We start from the raw sequence: 26,033 nt of genomic DNA, 5'->3' as shown, positions 1-26,033 counted from the left end.
CCTGCCCTGCCCTGCCGGGAGCTTGTAGTGCTGCAGCTACATAAACGTTCCTCAGAAAAACCCCAGCCAGAACAGCTGCAGCCGAGCCCCCACCTGAGCCAACCCGAGCCCTGCAGCCGGGCCACACATGGGGCAGGGCCGGCGTGGCTGCAGGGTCCGGGGGGCTTGAGGCACAGCCTGGCACTGAAGGCTGGAAGGCCCCTCTGATACCCCAGACAGCAACCCCGGGAGCTCAGGTGATGGCGCCTGCCCTGCCTGGCTGCCTGCCCTGAGTTGGAGGTGCTTCCAGGGGAAGCAGTCACTCCTTGGGCGAGGATGGGGTGAGGGCTGGAGCGGGACAGGGCTGCCCGTGCCTGGATGCAAGCAGCACTTGCTGACCCTGACCTGCTTCAGCTCCCAGGAGGGTTCAGGAAAACGGTGCATCGGTGACCACAGGAACTAAGCTCCCATCTTCCTGAGCTGTGATCCAACAAGGGAGCCTCAGCTGTAGGGGGTGAGCAGAGCCCTTCCTGGCTCCCCCACTACTGGCACACACAGGACCGTGGGAACCACCACACGCGCAGGGCCACTCTGACAGGGAAGGGCAAGGTTGTGGGGAGGACTAATACCCCTCCACGTGTCAGCGTCTCCCAGGCCAGCTGTACTCACCACGGGGGTGAGAACTCCAAGGGGAAGCAGCAGTCCCTCCCTGCCCCCCAGCCCTCCCTGTACCCCAGCCCTCCCTGCACCCACCTCCTGAGTTCCACGGTGCCCTCGGCACACAGGGGTTGCAGGGGCACCGGCTGCTGGAAGTCAAAGGTCAGGATCTGCCAGGGCTCGGAGAGGCTGCGGCATGGGTACTCCCACAGCGGGTGGGGCTCAGCCTCCCTGCTCTCCCTGAAGTCCAGGGCATGCTGCGAACAGAAGGGGGCCTGGGGGCTGCAGAGACAGGCCAGCAGCCAGACAGAGGGACCCCTCCCCGGCTTGGCTCCCACTGACTGCAGTCACAAGGGGTGTGCGTTCTCCCATAAAGATGCCGAGCGCCCAGCAGACCAGCGGCTCCCCCTCTCTGCCACTTCTCTCTCATCAGTGGCTCCCCAGGCACCGCTGGCTCTGAGCCTCGCTCTCCGGATTTTTAAGATGGGGTGGTACCGCCTGTCTCAAGCTGTTCTGAGGACCACATGTCTACATCACTGGAGAGAACACCCAGCACCTAGAAACTTGGTGACCACCACAGCTGTGTGGCCCTGACAGGTGGGCCCCAGACCACAGGGAGGGATAAATGCGTGACAGTACAGCCCTAGTGCCTGGCGGCAGGCTGGGGGCACCTGCATCCAGGAGGGATGCAGAAAGCTGCCTGGAGGAGGGGAGCGGACGGTCAAATGGGAGCTGGCAGGAGAAGGGCCAGAGGGGCCCTTGAGGATAGAGCTAAGCCAGGAGAGCAGGCCAGGGCACCCAGGCCAGCCGGGCCACTCTGCAGGGGTGGTATGGGGAGCCAGCTAGGGCATTCCTGCAGTGGGGATGTGGCCAGACTCAGATCTATAAGTTCATGTGGGCTCCGTGTGGAGGATGGCCAGAGCAGGAGGGGCCCAAACCAGGACGGCAGCAGTCAGGGGACAGCCTGGGTCGGAGGCTCACTGGGAGCACGAAGACCAATGGCAGGGGATGGGAGGACTTGCCAGGGAGGATGCCCGGGGCCCTGGGCCTGGCTGGTCGTATGAAGTGGCGCCAGGTCTAAGACAGGGCACTGGAAGGGCCAGGCTGAGGGTGAGGAAGGGCAGGTGGATTTGGAAAGCATAGAAGTAAAAATGCCTGGCACCCCACTGTGGGATACCCACCACCCTCGGCCATCCGCCTTAGCACACGAGAGACAGACATTGGCCCAGGACCAGAGTGGCAGAACCGTATCAGCAAGAGGGGACAGGGACAGCCAGGGTGGGCAGGCCATGAGCAGGGACCCACGGGAGGCGTAGAGCGCATGGATCCAGAGCACGCAGGGCTCAGCACGAAGGAGATTTCTAAAAGCATCTAACAGTCAATGGTCTGCTGTGAGGGGCAGGTAAGATGCAAACTGAAAATATCCACAAGGTTTAATTTACTTAAAAAAGTGTTCACACACAGGAAATCCATGTTCGCTATGGGAAAATGTGAGCAGAAAGGTGAGCAGAAGCAGAAAAGCCCCACCTCCCGATGCACAGCTGCTGCTGCGGGGCCACCGCTGCTTCCCGCTCCTCTGGTGTCCATGAGATGTCTTTTTTTGAGACAGGGTCTTGCTCTGTCACCCAGCCTGGAGGCAGTGGCACAAACGCAGCTCACTGCAGCCTCAACCTCCCAGGCTAAAGCCATCCTCCCACCTCAGCCTCCTGAGTAGCTGGGAAAACAGGTGTGCACTACCATGCCCGGCTAATTTTTTGTATTTTCTGTTGAGACAGGGTCTTGCTATATTGCCCAGGCTGGTCTCAAACGTCTGGGCTCAAGCAATCCACCTGCCTCAGGTTCCCAGAGTGCTGGGATGACAAGCAGGAGCCACGTGCATTTCCTTAATACACAGCACGGCCCATGCTCCTCACCCTGCCCCTCTCATGTGGATGGAACAGGACCCTCAGCTTCAGTCCTCATGAATCCAAGGACCACTGGTGCTGTCAGGACAGCCCATGGTTCTGGAGAACGCAGGCCCAGTTGCTAACCCCTACCATGTAAATAACCTGTGGGACACTCCTCAGGTACCCCTCCCAGAAACGGAGCCCCCGCCGTGGAAATGGCTGCCTAAGAAGGTTCCCAGATGGCCTCTGGAAAGGCTGCCCCACTAGAAAACAAGCTGCGGGCACTGGTGGGGGCGGTTGCAATGACAGGATGTGCGGGCCCAGTGGAGATTCTGACACAGGGTGACAGCACAGAGCCAAGAACAGAGCTGGTACCAAGCAATGCTCATGGTGAACCACACAAAATGGCAGCACCTGACCTCACTGCCCCCAACAGAAGAGCCTGTGCTGCCCAAGCCGGGACCCTGTCAGAGGCCTGCGCCACAGGAGCAGGCGGGGGGGACTACGCAGAGTGTGGCCCTGCCTACCTTAATCATGTCATCCATGATGTGCACGTCGAAGCCTTCGCAGTCACCACAGGGGCTCCGGATCCGCCACAGGTCCTGTGAGGAAGGAGCAGCCCCGTCCACACCCGCCCGCCAGGACACAGGGAAGTGTGGCAGCAAGAACAAGAGGCGCATCTTGCTGTTCCCTGCAAACCTGAAAGAGACCCCCAAGTATGAAGGGGCTCAGAGAGAACAAAGATCCACAGCGGTTTCTGTAACAGACTGGGTTGGGCGGGAACCTGCAAGCTCTGACGAGACACCTGAGTCCTCTCCTATAAGGGACAGTCAGCCAGAGCTACCAGGCTGGGGGCTGCACACTCCTATCCGGGCCATCCTGAACATCATTTCTTCGGGAAGAAATCTGTAAGCCAGTTCTCTCCCCAGCATCATCTCCAGTTCATGAGGATGCTGGGGAGAGAAAAAGGCCCTGCCAAGAGGAATCCAGAGGACACTCAGGCCACACGGCCTTCCCTCCCTTCCTCCTGGTCACACGCACGCATGGATCGTGACATCCCCTCTTTGGCCATGAAAACCAGAATTCATGTGGAAATCTGACTAGGTAAACAAGTAACACAGGAGAAATGCCCAGAATTTCAGTGATGGAGCCACTAGGCTAGGAGAGAAAACCACTCTCATCAAATGAGATACACTCTCCATCCAGGGTAAAGCTTTTTAAATCCTATTAATAAAAATGCCCTTCCCAAAATGACTTTGTGACTATGGTTCTGCTTTGATGGGAAAATTAAAAGGAAGCTTTTCCGTTTTTTCTTGCATAAAGCAGCGGACTCTCCCATCTCAAAATGCTTTTAACAATTGAAGCTTCGGCTATTAATGAGAGCAGAGCAGGCCGCACGGCATGGCTTCTGAAACGCTTAATTTAAATTTTTAAATTATTCTGATAAGCCACAATTGTAAAATGACAACACTCAGCCATTTCCATTTCGTATGTCAAATTATCGCATTTTTAAAAAGGCAAGCATCTTCTATTCAACCCCACAGTGTGCTGACACAGAAAGAAAACACAAGCTCAAATCATCAAGGCCCGAGCCGCTCTACAGAAACCCAAGGTTCCTGCAAGAAAACAAGGTTCCCACCCGCCTCCTCTGCTTTTTTCTGCAACATCCCCCGGGTGGCCTACCCTGAACTCCACAACCACAGCGTGCAGCGAGGCTGCCTGGGGGATCACCACGGCGCCTGGCCCCAGGTGCTGGTCCACAGCGGTCCGCACGTACCAGAAGTAGAGGTTGTGCCACGGCAGCAGGCTGGTAGTGAAGAACGGCTCACCCAGGAGGAGAGAGACCTGGTGAGCAGGGCAAGAAGTAGGGCCCAGGCGTCAGGAGGGCTCGGCCCAGGAGTGTTAACAGGAACACGGAAGCAACAGGCCACTCAGTCACTCAAGTCACTCCCTCACTCCCTCTCCCTCCCTCACTCAGTCACTCACTCATTCAGTCACTCATTCCCTCCCCTCCCTCATCAGTCCCTCCCTCCCTCAGTCAACAAACAAGCAAGGCAGCAGGGCGCTCTGTACCTGCCCTGGAGGCTGTAAAGATTACAACCAGATATGAGTCCCGTGCTCAGCAGAGCAGAGCGGAAGAGGGAAGCAAACAAAGTGGGGCTGACCCCATGTGACAGAAAAAAGCAAGGAAGGGTGTCATGGAGGGAGCCCAGAAATAAACGTGCCAGATGGGGCTTCCAGAGTGGCATCCTGTCAACCCCCACTGGACGCTTTATCTCAGGACTTACCAGGGCTTGTCTCCGTCTCCCTCCCCAGGCTCCGAGCACCACAAGAGCAGGGACTGGCGGCCCAGCATCCCCAGCAGTGAGCCAGTGCCGTGACCAGATGTTCTGTGAACACTTGTGAGTAAATGAACACATGCATGGCAAGGAGCCTGAACGGCCGAGGGAGGGGCAGCAGGGGCAAGAGTGAGGCCGGGAGACAGCAAGGCCTCCCAAGGTGAGGGTGTGGAGCTGGCCAGGAGCCAGCCCAGCCCAAGGCAGCCAGGACAGTGTAAGGGGCTGGACTCATCCTGGAGGCAGCGGTGGGGGTAGTGGGTGTCACTAAAAGCTTTCATCAGGGGTTCAAAATCAGAAGGAATGTGATTTAGAAGATGCTGCTGAGGACCATGAAGTGTGGAAGGGAACCTGCAGGTGCTGGGGACGGAGGCGACCTGGGAGAGTGCAGAAAGAGTCCTGGAGACTGCAGGGCGGGAGGAGAGGAAGGAGTGGCAGAGGGTAAGGAGGCAGCCGACCCTGGGTGGGCCCAAGCAGACAGGCACCAAAGCAGGGCCAGTCAGAGATGATGGAGATGCAGCAGGAAATGCTGGCAGACAGAAAGGGCTGCCCTGAGTGCTTCCTGGCCTCCTCACACAGCATCAGGAACAGGGCAAGAACGCCCGCTCCCACCACTCCAATTCAACATGACCCCGGTCTACCGGTACACCACACACTGGCTTTCAGAATCATCTCCTATGCCCTCATCTATGAGGGAGAAAAAAGGCAACTTGTGGATGAATATTTATAGCAGCATTACTCACAACAGCCCAAAAGTAGGAGCCCCCCAAATGTCCATCAGCTGATAAACAGATAAATAACATGGTCTATCCACACAATGGAATCTTATTCAGCAAGAAAGAGAAATGAGGTATTGATTCAGGCTACGACATGGATGAGCCCTGAAAACACGAAGTCACATGAGAGGCCAGCCATGAAAGACCATACACTGTCTGATTCCATTCACACAAGACGCCCAGAATGGGCAAGCTAAAGACAGAAAGGAGAAGAGTGGGTGCCCAGGGCTGGGGGACCGCGGACAAATGGTGCGTGACCGCCAATGGGTAATGAAAGGGTTCTTAAACTGATGTGGTGATGGTTACACAACCTTATGAATATGCAAAAATCACTAAGTGAATCATAAGGTATGCGAATTAAATCTCAATAAAACTGTTATTTTTTAAATGGGCAAAAGGCTTGAATAGACATTTCACCAAGCAAGACATAAGCACACGAACTAATGTTCACCATCATCAGTCACTGGGCAAATACAAATTAAAACTATGTGGAGACATCACCACACTCCCATTAAAATGGTTATGCTAAAAAAAAGCCAATGCCAGGTGCTGGTGAGGATCCGAGAACCTGGACCCTCAGACGTTACCGATGGGGATGTCAAAGGGACAGCCACTTCAAACAACAGTTCAGCAGCTTCTTAAAAAGTTGACCGTAACTACCACACGACCCAGCAATCCACACCAAGGCATCTGCATAACAGACTGAGGACATACATCCTCTCTAAGACCGGTGAACCCATGTTCACAGAAGCCTTATTCAAAGTGGCCAAAAACTGGACACAATCCAAATGTCCATAAGCAGGTGAATGGATAGCCACACCGTGGAATGCTACACAGCCTTAAAAAGAACGAAATGCGTGAACCTCAAAGACATTATGCTCAGTGAAAGGAGCCAGACTCGCAAGATCACACACTGTGTACCTCACTTTTGAGAAATGCCAGAAGAGGCACATACTGGAGACACAAACCAGACCAGTGGCTGCCAGGCCTGGAGCATGGGAATGCTGACTATCAACAGGCTCCCAGGAATTTGGGAGGTAACAGAAATATTCTCTTTTCATTCCCATTTTTTTTAGAGACGAGATATCACTCTGTCAGCCATGCTGTAGTGCTCTGCCACAAGCACGGCTCACTGCAGCCTCCAACTCCTGGGCTCAGGCGATCCTCCCACCTCACCCACCTCAGCCTCCTGGGACTACAGGCACGTGCCACCACACTCGGTGAATTTTTTTTGTTTTTATAGAGACAGGGTCTCCCTATGTTACCCAGATTGGTCTTGAACTCCTGGGTCCAAGCGATCCTCTCACCTTGGCCTCCCGAAGTTCTGTGATTACAGACATGTGCCACCATGTCTGGCCTGGAAATGTTCTAAATGAGACTGGGTGACGGTTAACTCCATACATTTACTTAAAAAATCACTGAACTGTACACTTGAAATGCATTAATTTTGTGGTATGTCAACTACAGCTCAGTAAAGCTGTTATTTAAAGAAAGACTGGCAGGAAAGATGAAAGATGACAGCTCCACGTTGGGTGAGTCCAGTTTGTGGGATATTCAAGGAAAGGTGACAGGATGGCAGCTGGAAATGAGATCTGAATCCAAAATAGTAAAGAGTGAAGGCCAGCTCTGACGGTCACTGATTCACACATGAGAAGGAACATGATTACTAGAGAGGATGCAGTAGGGGCAAGAGGGGGACACGGGGAGAGTGCCACGGAGCAGCGCAAGGGAAGGAGCAGCCAGGAAGGTGAGGGGAAAGCGACCTCCCCAGCACAGGCAGAAGTCCCGGGTCACAAGGACAAGCGGGTAGAGCAGATGAAGCCTGCAGGGAGACCGTAAGAGTAACGACGAGGTTGCTGGCAGAAGCAGTCTCAGGGCCTGGAAGCCTGACTGCAGCAGGAAGTCGTGGACGGGGAATGAAGACAGGAGTGCGGTGGAGAGGAAAGGACACGCTCTGCTCCTAGGAACCCCAAGAGAGCTGCTCTGTCCTGACCTGAAGGAGCAGAGATGAGGCTGAGCTAAGAGCATTACAGCCAGGTGTGGTGGCTCATGCCTGTAATCTCAGCACTTTGAGAGGCTGAGGCTGGCAGATTGCATGAACCCAGGAGTTCAAGAACAGCCTGGGCCACATGATGAAATGCTGACTCTACAAAAAATACAAAAATTAGCCAGGCATAATGGCACATGCCTACAGTCCCAGCTACTCGGGAGAGGTGGGAGGATCGCTTGAGGCTGGAAGGTCGAGACTGCAGTAAGCCAAGATCGTGCCACTGCACTCCAGCCTGGGCGACAGCACGAGACCCCATTTTTCAAAAAAAAAAAAGAGCAGTGCACCCATCTGCTCACCGGGCAGCTCCATGAAAGCTTCACCACACCCTTGATGGTGGGAGCTCCTAGGAGGTAAGGTTACGTGGAGGACCCACTGTGAGACCCCAGGGACAGGGTGGGGCCTGGGCTACTTCAGTGCCGTGCTGCCCACGCTAACACAGCCCAGTGTGACCGAAAGGCTCCTGCTACTCACCTTTCTGCCCTGCAGGTCCTCATTTGTTAATAATTCCGGCCGTTTCTCTATGATGTTAATTTTATCTTCCAAGTGGTTAGCCTTGAAGATCTTAGAAAAAAAACCATAAAATTACTGTATTCATACAGTAATTCTCCGCTTTGAATTTTCTGGCAAATAGTTCTGGAACACCACTTTTATCTGCTTTGTGGAAATCCTCTCCTTGGGGGGCATCCTATAGACCATGGATGAGATCAGGAGCAGAATGTGATAAAAGCAAAAGAAATTTCTCCTGCAGGTGCACACCAGGACTCAGTGAGAGCCTGCAGTTCTGGCGAAGGGAGCTCCCCTTTGGAGAGGAAATCAAACCAGTTACTGGCCAGGGAGAGAAATGCCATCTCCCATCAGGCTGTGAGCACTGGCTCCCTCAGCAGTGATGTCCCAGAAACACATCCTACATTCAATTCTACCGCAACAGTAGCTTTATGTGAAGTGAGGAGAAAAGCCTAAACTTCTTCAGACACAAAAACACAAAGCAGAGTGCAAATGCCTGCCTCTATTTCAGTGACAGCCCCCAAGGCCTCTGGCTGCTCTCCAGGCAGCAACCAAGACAACACAGGGGTGCAAGCGAGCTGCCACTCCTTCGTTCCCCCGGGGCCAATGCCACTTCAAAGCCATCAACCCAGACCCCACAGGTCCTCTCACTATTTCAGCAACAACAATTCTCACTTACTTTTCTCAACAGTTTGTGAGAAGCTGCTGAGCTCTCCACTGTAAACACCTAGAGGGAACACCACGCTATTAGTTGTAAGATATTCACTTAACAGAGAAGAAATTAAAGATTAAAATGCGACAAGACCATCCTAAGACAGAGGACACACCTGAACAACCCTCCCTGCACTCATTCCCTCCCTGAGCAGCCTGAACACCAGCTCTGAGGCCTGACGCCTGCCTGCACGCACAGGCAACCCCCAGCCCGACCCGAGCATGCTGCGCCCACGACAGTGGCCTTTGCAAAGCACCTTGATCACAGAATGGTGCACCCGGACCACACAATGCCCTAACTCACGAGCACACATCAGGAGGCTGACAAGGGTGCACGTCAGTACCTGCTCCACCCCCAGGTGATGGGCCAGCACGGAGAGCAGGCTGCCATCGCTGACACACAGGCACACGCTGTCTGGCTTCAGCACCTGCAGGGAACGGGCAACCTCAGCACAGGGCTTCCACCAGTTTGCCAGAAGATTCCTGCTGGCAAGCTGTCAGAAATGCTTCCCTTCTCACCCCACTTGCCCAGACCTCGGACCATCCCCCTGCATCCTCATGCAGCAACCATCCCCAGCCACAAACATGCCCGCCTTGCTCACGTCTCCCCACCTGTCCCCAATGTCAGAAAAGACACTCCTCAACCCAGCCTAGAGACCCCGCTGAAGGCCTGCCCCACCTGCAGGCCACCTCCCAGTCCATGACAACAGGCTTCTTCCCTGTCTGATGAGAGCACAGACAGCTGATAGCCTCCAAGGCTCGAGTGTTCACAACTGACTCCCCAAAGGCAAGGATGCCTTTCTGGGTGACAGACCCCTCCTGAGAGAAACTCAGGATGGCTTGGATCCTCCCCCCATCCCCCAAAATGCACACATTCACACTTATTTCTGTACACACCCCCAAAGGCCTCAAGAGACCCTCCCTCTAAGCCCCATCTGTAATCCCCAGGCCGAGTCCCCTGCTACAGGTAGCAGGGAGCAAAGGTTTTCAGGCAGGAGAACGACATGATCAGATTTACATCTTAGAAAATTTTAGAAAGGTGACAACACATGAAAAGAGAGGGGTGGCCTAATCCATTGTGACCACCCACAGCAATGACTGTGTCTGACAAGGCAAAGGCGTCCAGCAGGAGCCCAGCCAGAGGCTCTCCCAGTAGAGCAGAGAACAAGCCCTCAGGAAGTCCAGCCCCAGGCTCTCCCGCTTTCTGCTCCAGTGCCCACCCCAGGAGGCGCTCGCTGAAGCCACTCATAGACAAGAGGACACAGGAAAGAAACAGCAAATCATAAGCAGAGTGCTGGGGTTCATGGGGCAAACTTCTTTTTCCCTTTTCCCCACAAGCAGCCAAGAGGCTGGACACTTACAGTCCTCAGAGCCTGGACATATCGATCAGTTCTGTCCTGGTCATTGATCTCTCCAAACCGAGGCCGGTTCCAGAGCAGGTGAGCCTGGCAGTCGCACACGGGGCGCATCTGGTGGACTCTCTCATTCTTTTCAGGGCTAGGCCAGGAGATGAACAAACAGACATGGGCTGTGAGCGCCTCCACAGGTCTCTAGAGGGCATGAATCTGGACACTGGTCTCCAGTAGGCATGACAGCTTAGAGCACCCGCTAATTCCAGACTTTTCCTATGCATCTGCTCTAAACAGACTCCAGCAACCCATGACAGCCTCTCCTGGGTACACATGAATGGGCACTGACACATCGATCACAAATCTTTGTTCTTATATCATTCTGTCCGGACACAAATCGACCCACTGGCACCTCCAGAGGATCTGTAAATGGGGAATTTACATACAAGTCTCAGAGGCTCATCCTCCACCCCCACGAGGCTCGACGTACCTGGTCCTCTGCAGGCTGTACCATACGCAGTAGTCATCGTGGTGGGCTACCAGAAAAAGCGCTGAGCCCTGCACCACAGGCTCCTCTTGTGGCAGGAAGTACACACACTGCATCCAGTGGTCCCGCCACTGAAACGGAGAACAGAGTCAGCTGTCAACAAGCTGCAGTATGAGCAATGCTTCTAATCCAGGAGCCAAATGCCAGAGAACTGCCAGTTTTCAGGACGTCCACAATGTAGACTGCAGCTGGCTATTGTGGCCAAGGAGATAAATAAACTCTAAACTCAGAGGCCAGTGGCCCAAAAGTTTGCAGGAACCCTGCTAGCTTTAGGAAGACACAATGTGGCCAAGAGCAGCAATCTGCCAGAGTGGCTCAGGGGAGGGGACAAGTGCAGGCTCCAGTCCCCACCCCATCAGAGTAGCACCAAAGCTCTCTCTTCAACAGGTAGAGCTGTGCTGAATGTTTCCTTTGAAGGAAAAAACAATGGTTTAAAACTAGTGGTTTGTGGGGAACCTTTTCAGAATAGTCCCATGGCACGCATTCCAAAAGCTTTAACATACTCGGAATTTACAAAACAGTCAAACTCAATGCACTAAACCTAACTGGATCGTAGACTGAGGAAACAAAAGCTATCAAGGACTTCTGGAGACAAATTTTATTTTGAACCATATGTTAGACAATACTATGGAACCACTGTTTTTCTTAGGTGTGATCATGTGTTTCGTTTATGTTGCAGAGTGTTTTCATTCTTGGGAGGTAAGTGTTGCAGTATTTAAAAGTAAAGTGTCAGATGTCTGCAACTTACTTTCAAATGATTTAGCAAAAAAAAAAAAAGCGCGCGCCCATGCGTGCACACATGCGTGTGTGTGTGTGTGTGTGTGTGTGTGTGTGTAGAGATGCAGGGAGAGAGGCAGAAAGACAAAGACAAAGCAGGTGTGGCAAACGTTAACAACTGGTAAATTTAAATTAATAAAGGGACTATCAGTGTTCATTTTCACTTATTCTGTGGATATATAATTTTTCAAAATAAAAAGGGGAAAATACAAAAAGGTTTTAGCTTATTCTTTGAATTAAATTGAAGTATTTAAATAACTGAATATTCTAAATTGTGAAACATGGTTGACAATGATCCACAGTCAATTTTTAATAAGCTGTGCTAGTCCTTACTACAAACCCCACATACAGGATTCTAGCCTAAGAAAACCACACACCCCCCCCAAAAAAAAAATGAAGAGTTATATTCACATAAAAATGCAAATCACAGAATTATTTATACCAGCAAAAACTGGAACCCACCCAAATGGCCAGCACTCAGAATGGGATATAAACCCTCGTGCAGAATACGGACAGACATCTTAAACGCTGCTGCTGAAGGCTACAGGGCCCGGAACAGAGATGAGCACCGATGACACCCACGCGTTTGGAGAGAGATCAAACAAAGGGAGCTATTTTGAGTGAAAGGGAGAACCATGAGTGATATTTTTATTTTATATAATGAGGTTTATTTCTCTCATAATTGTTAAGCTTCTTTTTGAAAAAGGAAGAACTGCCCTAAAAAGTAGATGCCAGCTGGACGCAGTGGCTCACGCCTGTAATCCCAACAATTTGGGAGGCCAAGGCTGGTGAATTGCTTGAGGCCAGGTGTAGGGGACCAGCCTGGGTAACATACCAGTGACCCCCATTTCTACAAAAAACACAAGATTAGCCATGCATAGTGGCAAGTGCCTGTAGTCCCAACTACTCAGGAGGCTGAGGTGGGAGGATTGCTTGTGCCCGGGAGTTCACAGTTGCAGTGAGCTAAGAGATGCCACCACAATCCAACCTGAGCAATAGAGCAAGACCCTGTCTCTAACAAACAAAAACAGGAGATGCCTGGCTCAACTCTGATGAGACGAATGCCTGCTCATTCTGTCACCTTCAGGAACTAAGAAAAATTTGGCCCTGTGGGACTCCAAGAGCACAGGTAAGGAACGGGCCCACCCACCTGGTCTTGCATTTAACAAAAAGGCAGGAGAATGACATTCCCACACATTTAAGACGCTTACTTGAACATAAAAACTAGAAAATGAAAATCTGACCAGATATGTTCTGGAAAAATAAATAGTAAGAGGAATAACACAGGTTCTTTTAAACCTTTTATTCATTCCCACACTATGCAAATGTATGTGAAGAAGACAGGAGAACCCTTTCCCGACCCCTCCTAGGCTCCCACGGCACTGCCCTGTCATCATGTCCTTCCCATACTCCCACCACAGGGACCTCCTGGGTCCTAATGTTGAGGAGCTGGTGATAGAACCCACTGTGCCAAGGTGAGACAGACTAAATATACTTAGGATCAAAGCAGTTACATGAATTCACGAGGGAGATTCATTAGCAGCTTTCAAATTTCCAATCCAAAAGTCAACGCTGGTAGAGAAACAACACAAGACCCACAGTCAAGAGACCAGGGGCAGGACCCACTCTACTGCTCCTGGACACAAGGCCCTGCTCCAATCCCTGGAGCCTGCTGAGTCCCGGGTTGGCTATGGTTGTGGTTACCTGGTTTGTCTACTAAGAGGAATCAAGGAGAAAAAATACATAGTAGTGCTCTGAAGATATGCAAATTAAAAGTACTAACTTTTTTTTTTTTTGAGACAGAGTTTCGCTCTTGTTGCCCAGGCTGGAGTGCAATGGTGTAGTCTCGGCTCACTGCAACCTCCACCTCCCAGGTTGAAGCGATTCTCCTGCCTCAGCCTCCCAAGTAGCTGGGATTACAGGTGCCTGCCACCATGCCTGGCTAATTTTCTTTATATTTTTAGTAGAGACGGGGTTTCAACACGTTGGCCAGGCTGGGCTTGAACTCCTGACCTCAGGTGATCCACCTGCCTTGGCCTCCCAAAGTGCTGGGATTATAGGAGTGAGCCACCAGCCAAAAGTACTAACATGTTAATGCTATTCTTATGTTAACTCTGCAACACAGTCTTAGGAAGAATGTGGCGCAGTGCCAGTCTCAACTCTGTGGGTGAATTCAGAGTGACACACACACAGCCTGCAGAGGGAAGCTGGCAGGCCCTGGCTGGACACACACCCACCTGCGGCCAGGCACCTGGAAGGTGGAGGGGAGACTAGGAAGCTCACATACTTCTTAGTCTCACATGCTGCTGTCGGTATGGGTACGCTGATTGACAGCAATCCCCCAGCAGTCACGACCCTTCGGCCTAAACAGTAACTCTGGGAATGGGGTAGGTGAAGCTGCTAAGGCCTTCCACAATGTTGTGGACACCTAGAACCAGCAGGTGAGCATTCAAAACAAAGCCACGGGTTAAGGCCAGGCAGGCTGGACCATGGACAAAGGATGGTTCCTGAGGTGCTCCTGGGTAGAGACAGGTTCTATTTCTTGGCCCTGAAACCAAAACTGTGTTTGTGAAAAACAGTGAGAGAATTATGACAGTGAAAGAGATCTCATCTAACCAACCCCCATTTTGCTTTAATGTCCAAACTGCCCTTAATCATTCCTGGGTCTGGGCCAAGCTAACTTTGGGAGACATTTGGTTAATAGTTTATTTTTTATTCTTATTATTTTTTGAGACAGAGTCTCACTCTGCCACCCAGGTTTAAGTGCAGTGGCGTGACCTCAGCTCACTTCAACTTCCACCTCCTGGGTTCAAGCAATTCTCCTGCCTCAGCCTCCCGAGTAGCTGGAATTACAGGCACGCACCACCACATCCGGCTAATTTTTGTATTTTTAGTAGAAGTGGGGTTTCTCCATGTTGGCCAGGCTGGTCTCGAACTCCTGACCTCAAATGATCCACCCACCCGGAGCTCCCAAAGTGTTGGGATTACAGGCGTGAGCCACCACACCCAGCTGGTTAATACTTTAAATGATAACCGCCCTTCCCCAAAATTAAACTTAAACTGAATGAAAGATCATCAGGTTAGGAGGATGAGAGGAGGCTGAATTCCGCTAAGGTGAAGCCATTATTAGGTCACAAGATCTGCAACCTTCCCTGATTCCTCCTGCAGATACCACCACTTGTAGAAACTAAGATTGACCCTTTGAAATGTCTTCTCGGGTTTCTACATTTCTGTCTGATGACTCCACCCAGAAGTCGACTCCCTTGCCTGCCAAACTATCCTTGAAAAACCCTAGCCTGGGCCGGGCGTAGTGGCTCACGCCTGTAATCCCAGCACTTTGGGAGGCCGGTGAGGCATGTCACCTGAGGTCGGGAATTTGAGACCAGCCTGGCCAACATGGAGAAACCCCGTCTCTACTAAAAATATAAAATTAGCCAGGCGTGGTGGCGCATGCCTGTAATCCCAGCTACTCGGGGAGGCGGCTGAGGCAGGAGAATTGCTTGAACCCAGGAGGTGGAGGTTGCAGTGAGCTGAGATCGCGCCATTGCACTCCAGCCTGGGCAACAAGAACGAAACTCCATCTCAAAACAAACAAAAAACTGTAGCCTGTGAATTTTCAGGGAGACTGATTTGAGCAACAACTCTGTCTCCCACGTGGTGTGGCTGGCTTCGTGTCAATTAAACTCTTTATTGCAATGCCATGGTGTCAGCAAATTGGTTTTGTCTGAACAGACAAAAACAGACAATTGCCTGATGGAAGAACCCATCAGGCAATTCCAACACACCTTTCCCACTTTCTTTTCCTTTGAGTGTGAGAGTGAAGGAGGGTGGATGGGGGGTGTAAATAACACAAGCACATGAGAGAAAATTCAAAAGGTATACAAGGACGCATAGTGAAAAACATGTTTCCTTTCCACCCCTAACCTCCAGTCCCCATTCCCAGATGCAGTCAGTCTTACGAATTTCTGGGAATTCTTCCAAAGACGTCCTTATATGTACACCACACATGACTATCCACTCACAAACACATATATTCCTATTTTTACTAACACCAGTGCTGCCATACAACACACCATTCTGCACCTTTATTTTTGTGTCAGGTAATAATCCACCCTGAAGCTTGTCCCACATCAGTGCACACAGAGCTGCCTCACCCACTGAAAGGATAATGGACTTGATCCCTGCTAGTGGCCTTTAGGTTGGCCTTTTTCTACTAAACCAGGGCTGCACACATCTATTCTGCACAGACGCAAATCCAGCCACAGCCCCACATCTGGAAGCAACATTGCTTTCTACCTGAGACGTTCTGACGACTCGCTTTCCTGCTTTTTCCCTGAGCTTCACCAACAGTGTGCTTGCAAACTGTTTAAACTTTATTCACTAATAGGTGAAAATGATATCTCATTGCAGTTTAAAGTTGCATTTCTCTCTCTCTTTTTTTTTTAAGAGACAGGGTCTCATCTTATTGTCCAGGCTGGAGTGCAGTAATGCAATCACAACTCACTGCAGCCTCAACTTCCTGGGTTCAAGCAATCCTCCTGCCTCAGTCTCCTGAGAGGCTGGGAGCACAGGTGCTGTGAACAGCTAATACTGCATTTCTCTTATTATGAGGGACAGTGTGCAACTATCCCCATCATCTGTATTTCCTTTTCTGTCTTTCATGTCCTCTGCCTACTTTCTATCAGGGTGGAGAAAGGAGATTTTGAGGCCACAGAAGGTGAGGCTGTAGTTCTCTATTCCAAGCTGATGGGAGCCCCCTGGGATTACTCAGGGGATGAGGGGTGGTATCTAAGGGTGGCTGCATCATGAGGAGGCGGGAGAGGAAAGCCAACTTTGTTGCTCACTGTGTCCACGGGTGCTGACCATGAGCTCACCCTGGGAAGGCTACCTTACTACAGCTAGGTAAGGTAGTACCTTTGCTTGCTTTTTAAAAACTTTTATTTGTCTTTGATTCTGACACAGCCCTCCTGGTCTCTAAATTCTCCTGGGTCTAAGGTTCAATTGTTACTTTCCCATGAACAGCAGTGGACAAGTTTCCTGACAGGGCACATGCTCGGCTCCCACCTCTTACCTGCATCTCCTCTGGGTCTGAGTGTGCCCAGAAGGGGGCCATGGTGCACTTGATCTTCCCCTCAGGGTCCATTTCAATGTCCCACCATGAGAGAACCACCTGAGCTCGGCCAGATGTCCAAGGTTCAAACTGCCTGCTATGGCAGGCTGCTGAGCTACTGACTTGCTTGCTGAAGTCTATGCTGAGGAATAATATTCAAGAATGTAAGCAGAGTTTAACCTCACACACTCCATTTTTTAAGCTTTTACAGTGACCTCACTGGCAATGACATTTGGCTGCAAAGGACTCTTGCCTTCGAGGCAGGTGACAGCAGCTAGATTTCCTTCCCACTCAAAAAGAACCTCCTAATACCCAACTTCCATCAAATGTCTCAAAGCGCCATCACCTATGGTGGCTCCTTGGTACCTGAACATGGGCAGCACATCGCTGAGGACTGTAAAGTCCGCTGGTGACACCTGGTTCAGCTGAATGTCACAGACAGAGGGTGCGCCAGGGCAGCTCTCCAGGTCCACGGGAGGGACGATGACCTGCTCTCCGAGGCTGGTCTGCACGCGGATGGGAAACAGCTTGTTCCACGACCACATCCTCCTGGACTCCACCAGCTGTGCATAGACGGTGGCTCTGTGGGGCACGGCCTCACAATTTTCCTAAGTTTATATTAAAAAACAAAACCAGACAAAAACCAGGTGCTTAGACCCACAGTAATTCCCATTGATCAAAAGAGGTTTATTCCTTAACATTAGGTTGGTTCCATAATGCCCAACACCTTATACTATTAGAACAGTGAACTGTTTTCAGCCCTATGCCCTTGGAAAAGGGAAAAAAAAAGGTACTACATTTCAAAAAGAATACACACTGTGCCTAAAATGACTTCTGTCAGCTAAGTTCCTGGCTACCTGGCACTCTTCAATGCTTCACGTCCTGCTGCTGGGTGGTGATCCTGGCTCTGGGCTCAGCGTCCCTTCAGTGCCGCTCCTGCCCAACACCAAAACAAGAGCCTCCTTGTGGCAAAGCCCTGTGGACCATGCTGCCCCTCAGCTGCCCAGCCCTCTGGTGCCGCTGGGCATTCCTGTACACTCAGTCCCTAGAGCTGCAGCTCCGGCTCCTTGTCCAGCTTTCCTCCTACCTCATGCATCCACTCCACGTCCTCCATGCACCAGGCAATAGGGACCCGGCAAGAGCACACTCACAGCTGCTACCCACGTGGCTTTCACCACCAGGACATCACTGGCCTCTTGGGCCAAATGATTCTCTGCTGCGGGGGTTGCTCCGGGCATGGTACAAGGTTAGCAGCATAACTGGCCTCCCTGCGAGGCGTCTCCCAACCTTGCTCTGGTAGAGAAATGCTGCTCTAACTGGACTCGCTCCTGCTGCCTTCCCCAGGCTGTGCTTCCTCTGCCCCGCCTCACAAGGGGACTCCCTGGTCCGGACTGTCTCCCTCCACACTCTCCAGAGTGACCTCAACCACGCCCTCTTCACTGACTAAATCCATGCATCTCTGGGCCTCATGGGCCTCTCTACTTGGCTGACCTTTAGAGAGCTCAAACTCTGTCTAAACCAGAAGAATCGCCCTCACCACTTCCCAACCTTCCCAAGGCTACCCCTCTTCCTGCGCTCCCAGTCAACAGGAAGCACCACCATCCAATACAGGTACCCAAACCCTGGCATGGATACCTCTACACCTAAGGGACCACTAACTCCTGGGACCACCTATCAGGCCCATGTCTACAGCCTTGGCTGAGGCCCACTGCACCACAGTGTCTGGACGACTCCACAGCCTTTTAACCTACCCGCAACCTCCAGCCCTATACCCCAACTGCCCTCCACACATCTGCCTGCATAAATCTGCTGTCAATCCTCTGCTTCAAACCCTCCTGCGATGCCACCCCACCTTCTAGTTGACAGCTACCCTCTGGGCATGGCCCCCAAGCCCCGCTCCATCTAGCCCCTGCCCAGCTCTCTAGCCTCAGTTGCTAAGCCCATCTCTCCTGCCTCCCACACAGCACCAAATCCAAAGCAGGCTCTGGAGCCACCGCACCAATTCAGTCTCACGTCTCGCACGTGCTGCTCTCCTCTACCAGAGATATTCCATCTGCCAGGCCAATACCTGATCACTTCTCAAGACTGACAGCTCAAGCATCGCCTTCCTGAGAATATTTGCTGAACTGAACTGAATTTGAATATAGTTTCTTGCTTTTCAACTCTAACCTATTAAGATTTGGCATTCAAGGGACATGAAAGTCATAAGTGAGGAGAACCAGAGCCCCCCAGGAATGGAGGGGTGTCCCAGGTGCATCAGAGGTGGTGAGGGCTTGGGCTGTGTGGGACATGGTGCATGAGTGACGGCTATGTGAGCTGGCTGAGACCACAGACACGTCTGAGGGAGCCCTCCGTCCACTACCTCCACGAGATGCCTGTGTGCGTGCTCATAGGAGGGTAGCGCCCCCTCCCCGATCAGCTCTGTGTCAAACAACTCTGTGACCAGGATGTTGGCACGGCATGGCATGTCACCCTCTGAAAAACACAAGAAAACAGAGTCGGACATAAGCAACAGACTAGGAAAAATATTTACAGCAAATATGGGAAAGATAAGTAGTTAAGGGGCCATCACGCTAAAAGCGCCTATACATGCTGAGGTATTCAGAAGTGTCAGGATGTCTGTGACTGACTTGCCAATGGTTCAGCAAAAAAAAAAAAAAAAAAAAAAAAAAATCCATATGTAAATGTATGACAAAATGCTAACTGATAGATCTAGGGTAAGGGATCGTAAGTGTTTACTGTACTGCTCTTACAGCTATTCCGTATGCTTAATATTGGGAGGGAGACGTGGAAAAAATGATAAGAAAACTATAAACACCCAATGGATTGCTTGAGTTCAGGAGTTTGAGATCAGCCTGGGAAACATAACAAAACCCCATTCCCACAAAAAATACAAAAATTAGCCAGGTGCGGTGGCTCACGCCTGTAATCCTAGCACTTTGGGAGGCCAAGGCAGGAAGATCACTTGAGGCCAGGAGTTCAAGACCAGCCTGGCCATCATGGCAAAACCCCATCTCTACTAAAAATACAAAAATTAGCCAGATGTGATGGCGCACGCCTGTAACCCCAGCTACCCAGGAGGCTGAGGCGTGAGAATCACTTGAACCTGGGAGGCAGAGGTTGCAGTGAGCCGAGATTGTGCCACTGTACTCCAGCCTGGGCGACAGAGTGAGACTCTGTCTCAAACAAACAAACAAACAAAATACATGCCCAAAAAGAAACCAGGTAAAAATATAAACAGGAAATTCAAAACAGAAATCAAACATATGGAAACTTTTTCATCCCTATTAGCAATTAGAGACATATAAATTAACAATTAAACTATTAACCACTAAATTAGAAAAATTATTTGAAAAGCAAAAACCGAATGCTGGTACATCAAATACTTCTAGGTTGCAGGGAGAGGGAGGGAAAGCCAAAGCAAGACAGCGAGGTTCTCTGACGATCTTCCAGCTACTGTGAGTTCGGCTCTGGCAGCCAAAATTGAGATCCACGACTTAGAATCCTCAGATCACTATGGTAAATTCCCTTAATGAAAGCTCCTTGTCACCAAACAATCTCTTAAATAACAGTTGTTTTAGGACAGTAGGATTTTAGAGAAGAGTAGGATTTGGGAGGGTTCTTCTGTTAACTGTTTTCTAAACCTCAGTAATGTACTGCTACTTCTACAATTATAATTTTTAATGAGCCAAGAGCCAAAATAGACTTTGGAAGGGGCTATTCGTCAGGGAGAATTAACTGTAAACACTTTTAATGCCTCATGAATTATAATCTGACAAAGCCCACTCATTTCCCCTGCACAGAGCACAAGTCTCACAGATGACACAAGGAAAAGAGAAGCATGAAAGCAGCTGACAGGGGCTGGGCGCGGTGGCTCCCGCCTGTAATCCCAGCACTTTGGGAGGCCGAGATGGGAAGATCACCTGAGGTCAGAAGTTTGAAACCAACCTGGGCAACGTGGTGAAACCCTGTCTCTACTAAAAATACAAAAATTAGCCAGGCGTGGTGATGGGTGCCTGTAATCCCAGTTACTTGAGAGGCTGAGGCAGGAGAATCACTTGAACCTGGGAGGCAGAGGTTGCAGTGAGCCGAGATCGCGCCATTGCACTCCAATCTGGGCCAGAGTGAGACTCCATTTCAAAAAAAAAAAAGCAAGCAAGCAAGCAGCTGATAGAAGAGCACAACAGAGACAGCGTGAACCTCGAGCTCGAGGCTGGAGCCTGGCCTGAATCTCACTTCCTATCCCTGAGCCCTCAGTTCTGATCATCAGTTGCCTCATCAGTAAAACGGGTGAATGGGCTCTGTCTCATGTGGTGGTGGTTGGGATGATGAAGATAAAAAAAAAAAAAAACGCACACTTCTTATGAAGCTCACCTGTGCTCCATGACCGTATCACGTGGAGGAGCTTAAGAAACTTCTGTCTTCTGCCACAGAGACCACCCTCCCGAGCAGCCCTGCCCATCCTCTCTGATGTCATGTCAAACTCCAACTGGAATACACTGTCCAAAACTCATCCCACCCACCCCACCTAACATGCCTGCTCCTCTCTCCAGGGTTTCTGCCTCAATCAATGAGTCACATAGTCCAGAAATCTGGGCATCATTTACTAGCTCCAGGACAGCAGAACCGCTGACTGCCTGTCCACTACTGTACCCCAGCGCCCACACCAAGGTCTAGTGCCCTGTAACAGTCAACACACACTAGATAAATTATTGATTTCTGTCACCCTACAACCCACTGATCACCTACTCTGCCAATTCTATCTCCTGAATGTTTAAACCAATTATATAACTTAAAATGCTTTATAGTCCAAATTGCTCCATTAAAATAAAAAGAGCCAGGCACAGTGACTCACACCTGTAATTCCAGCACTTTGAGAGGCCAAGGTGGGTGGATCACTTGAGGCCAGGAGTTCGATACCAGCCTGGCCAATGTGGTGAAACCTTGTCTCTACTAAAAATACAAAAATTAGCCGGGTGTAGTGGCACACGCCTGTAGTCCCAGCTACTCAGGAGGCTGAGGCATGAGAATTGCCTGAACCTGGGAGGCAGATGTTGTAGTGAGCTGAAATTGCCCCACCATACTCCATCTTGGGCGATACAGTGAGATTGTCTCAAAAAAATAATAAAAATAAAAAAAATAAAAATCAAGCTTTATGGTCCAGTGCATTTTAACAAGTACTTCTTGAGGGCCTGGTATTTTGAGTGTGACTGCTAATGTATAAGGGCACGGGGTGGGGGAGTCTGAAGCAGGCAGCCACCCCAGGAGCTTCCTAAGCTAAGCCCTTTCCAAATGAACGAAATGGACGGATGAACACACGCTGCTCCCTGGGTTGGCTCTCCACAAGCCTCAGCATGTAATCCAGCTCTGGGGAACAGGCAACTTCAGATGCCACTTTTAAAAAGGGCTGAGAGCAGAACCTTGGAAAGCACATATTTGGAGCAGAAAGAAAGCAACACAGGAGAACCAAGATGAAGAGATGTCACTGAGGTCCAGGGAGAGAGTTTCAAGAAGGAAGGAATGGCAGAAGTACCAAAGCTGCAGTGGTTAGAGAGGAAAAGCAGAGGAAAGACCACCCAACTTGGCAATGAGGAAGCCACTTGTCAGGCTGAGGATCAGAAACAAAGTCACATTTACAAGGGATTATGGATGAAGCACAACTGACAATCTACTCACTTAACAAAAATTACCTCCTTTACATGACAGGCCCTGAGCAAATAACGGAATGGAATAGTTAATACAACCCACGCAGTGCATGACCTCAGGATGCCTCAGCTGGGTGGGGATACAGACATTAAATACATAACTACATAATGATTTAATGATTGCAGTGGTAAGAGCTATGAAGAAAGAATATTAAGAAATTGGCCAGGCATGGTGGTTCATGCCTGTAATCCCAGCATTTTGGGAGGCCAAGGCAGGCGGATCGCTTGAGGTCAGGAGTTCAAGACCAGCCTGGCCAACACAGTGAAACCCCCATCTCTACTAAAAATACAAAAATTAGCCGGGTGGTGGTGCATGCCTGTAATATCAGCTACTTAGGAGGCTGACGTGGAAGGATCACTTGAATCTGGGAGGTGGAGGTTGCAGTGAGCTGAGGTCATGCCACTGCACTCCAGCCTGGGCGACAGAGCCACTCTGTCTAAAAAAAAAAAAAATTTTTTTTTTTTTTTAAATAAGAAATCATATGAGGGGCCTGACCTAAGCTGAGGTGCGTGTGAACAATGCTGCCTGGAGGCAGAGTGAGCACACTGCCGGTCAGTGTCCCTGCCGTCAAAATGGATACATTTTCAAGAATAAATGATCTCGCCAGGCGCAGTGGCTCCCATCTGTGATCCCAGCACTTTGGGAGGCTGAGGCAGGAGGACTGCTTGAGGCCTGGTGTTCAAGACCAGCCTGCGAAACAAAGCAAGACCTAGTTTCTTTTTTTTTTTTTTTTTTTTTTGAGACAGAGTTTTGCTCTTGTTGCCCAGGCTGAAGTGCAATAGCATAATCTTGGCTGACCGCAACCTTTGCCTCGCAGGTTCAAGCAATTCTCCTGCCTCAGCCTCCTGAGTAGCTGGGATTACAGGCATGCAACCACCACACCTGACTAATTTTGTATTTTTAGTAGAGATGGGGTTTCTCCATGTTGGTCAGGCTGGTTGCGAACTCCCGACCTCAGGTGATCCGCCTGCCTCAGCCTCCCAAAGTGCTCGGATTACAGGCGTGAGCCACTGCACCCAGCCGCAAGACTTAGTTTCTAATAACAATTTTTAAAAACAAAAAAATTAGTTGGGTATGGTGGCGCCTGCCTGTGGTCCCAGCTACTCAGGAGGCTGAGGCAGGAGGATCACTTGAGTCCAGGAAGTCGAGGCTGCAGTGAGCTGTGTTCACAGCACTGTACTCCAGCTTAGGCAACAGAGTGAGACTGTCTCAAAAAAATATAAAGGAATCAATCTCCACTCTTGGCCATAGTGGAATAAGTGGAATCAGGCTTACCCCTCCGGCTGTTATCAACTAGAAAACTGGGCAAAATGTACGAAACAAGTGTTTTCAGATGTTGAGCAAGAGGCAACACAGTTTGCTCCCTAAGAAGGGAAACAAACCAAGTAACCCTTACCCTGCTCTGGCTATCAGCCAGGAGACCCTTTCCAGACCACAGTACAGGGTAAGAGGTCATGCAGAGCACAGCAGTCTTGCTGAGTTAAACAGACAGGAAATGAGTTCAGGGAAGTGGAAGCGGCTGGAACTTGCCAGGTGGAAAATCAGAGAGGAAGTTACACAGAAAAAAGCCTTCAGAATGCTGCACAGGGTTCCTCTAGGGTCTGTGTTAATACATTCACACACACAGAGGGTAATACTCTGTGAAGCCGAGCAAAGGGTGCATGAGCGATAACAATCTCCGGAGCTCTCAGAGGCCTGGGAAACATTCAAGTTCTGATCAGCCAGACAAGGGAATCCCTGCTGAGCACCTAGAGCTCTCAGCAGACACTCCAGAAAGGTCACAGTAACTGTCTGGCTAAACAGCCTTAGAGCAGTGGTTCTCAACAGGCGGCAATTTTACACACTCGAGACCAACGAAGACATGTGGCAGTCTGGAGACATTTTTAGTTGGCAAGAATGGTGGGAGTAGGGGAGTGCTACTGACATCCACTGGGAAGAGGCCAGGGACGCTGCTAAACATCCTACAATGCAAAGGACAGGGTCCACAACAAAGAATTATCAAAATGTCACATAGTTGGAGAATGCCAAAATGTCACAGCACTACTGTTGAGAAGGCCTGACTTAAAGCTACTCTAACCCTGCCCCAAAGAAAGCTTAAACAAGCCCTGAATCAATCTGAACTGCAAGTAACCCAACTGCATGCCAAAGTTTAAAAAGCAAAAACAACAAAGTCTAGCACTCAACAATGGGGAATTCCCAATAGCCACAGCATCCAAACAAAAATGATTAGACATGCGAAGAAGGAAAATGTGACCCAGAATAAGGATAAAAATGAGTCAAGAGAACAAACCCAGAAAAAACAAAGATGGTGGGAACAGAAGATAAGGATGTTCAAAAAGCTAAAATAAATGTGCTTATAGAAAACTATGAACATGAGAAAAACGGAAGTTATGAAAAAGAATCAAGTGGAACTTTCAGACATAAAAAATACAATACCAAAAATGAGGCCACGCACAGAGGCTCACACCTGTAATCCTAGGACTTTGGGATGCTAAGGTGGGAGAATCGCTTGAGCCCAGGAGTTTGAGACCAGCCTAGGCAACAAACTGAGATCCCATCTCTACAAAAAAAAATTTTTTTAAGTTAGCCAGGCATGGTGGCATGAGCCTGTGGTCCCAGCTACACAGGAGGCTGAAGCAGGAGGACTGCTTGAGCCCAGGAGGTCAAAGCTGCAATAAGCCATGCTCACACCCCTGCACTCCAGCCTGGGGGACAGGTGAATACCCTGTCTCAAAAAAAAAAAACAAAAAAAAAAACAAAGAGAAATGAAGTTTACTAGATATACTTAATAGCATATTAGACGCTGCAAAAAAAATCAGTGAATCTAAAGACCTATCCAAGAAATCCCTGTCCATCAACAGGTAGAGGGATAAACAAGTTACGGTACGTCTATCTAATAGAGTGCTGCTCGGTAACACAAAAGAACGAACCCCCAAGACACGAACAGTGTGGAAGAGTCTTACCAGCATCACGCTATATAAAAGAGAGCACACACACAGAAGAGTCCACACTTCTATGATTCCACTTCCTTGAAATCCTAGACAGGCAAATCTAATCTATAATGAAGAAGTCTGAGTGGGTGCCTAGGACCAAGATATGGGGGGACTGACTAGAAAGGGTCACGAGGAATCCCTTTGGGGATGATAGAGATACTCTATTACCTTGATTGTGGTGATGGTGGTTACAAGTGTGTTTATATTTGTCAAAACTCATCAAACTAATGAAAACGGATATTCATTTAATGTAAATCATACTTCAATAATGTTGACTGTAAATGGAACGATTTGTGCAATTTTTTGTGTATTTTAAAAATAAAAAAGGCCGGGCATGGTGGCTCACACCTGTAATCCGAGCACTTTCGGAGGCCGAGGCAGGCTGGTCACCTGAAGTCAGGAGTTCGGGACTAGCCTGGCCAACATGGTGAAACCCTGTCTCCACTAAAGATACAAAAATTAGCCGGGCATGGTGGTGCACACCTGTAATCCCAGCTACTCGTGAGGCTGAAGCAGGAGAATTGCTTGAACATGGGAGGCAGAGGTTGCAGTGAGCTGAGATCCTGCCATTGTACTCCAGCCTGGGCAACAGAGTGAGACTCTGTCTCAAATAAATAAATAAATAAGACAGTATCCACTTCTTTTGTACATG

The 26,033-nt window shown here is 50.1% G+C and overlaps 1 protein-coding gene across 50 annotated transcripts in view; it reads right to left on the bottom strand.

Moving 5' to 3' along the window:
• Positions 1-26,033, bottom strand: part of PRMT7 (protein arginine methyltransferase 7) — a 47,766-nt gene that overhangs the window by 2,020 nt on the left and 19,713 nt on the right. For 22 of the 50 annotated variants that reach the window (XR_010137845.1, XM_054535031.2, XM_063717695.1 and 19 more), the window contains 11 exons: positions 19,045-19,157; positions 17,049-17,290; positions 16,644-16,824; positions 10,739-10,866; positions 10,261-10,396; positions 9,244-9,327; positions 8,868-8,915; positions 8,156-8,245; positions 4,206-4,367; positions 3,050-3,124; positions 733-893 (listed from right to left, as the gene is read on the bottom strand). Coding sequence is in view for 47 of the 50 variants with exons in the window: in XM_054535031.2 (XP_054391006.1) it covers positions 733-893; positions 3,050-3,124; positions 4,206-4,367; positions 8,156-8,245; positions 8,868-8,915; positions 9,244-9,327; positions 10,261-10,396; positions 10,739-10,866; positions 16,644-16,824; positions 17,049-17,290; positions 19,045-19,157 (1,420 nt within the window). In the remaining 3 variants the exon portion in view is untranslated. Of the gene's footprint in view, positions 1-384; positions 460-732; positions 894-922; positions 2,267-3,049; positions 3,222-4,161; positions 4,368-8,155; positions 8,246-8,867; positions 8,916-9,243; positions 9,328-10,260; positions 10,397-10,738; positions 10,867-16,643; positions 16,825-17,048; positions 17,291-19,044; positions 19,158-26,033 lie in introns of those variants that run through there. The other 28 variants (XR_008514872.2, XR_008514875.2, XM_054535021.2 and 25 more) reach the window with 9 other exon arrangements.

This window comes from Pongo abelii, chromosome 18, assembly GCF_028885655.2.
Source record: "Pongo abelii isolate AG06213 chromosome 18, NHGRI_mPonAbe1-v2.0_pri, whole genome shotgun sequence".
Taxonomy (NCBI): domain Eukaryota; kingdom Metazoa; phylum Chordata; class Mammalia; order Primates; family Hominidae; genus Pongo; species Pongo abelii.
Note: the sequence above shows the minus strand (reverse complement) of the source record. Positions and strands in the feature narration are given on the sequence as shown.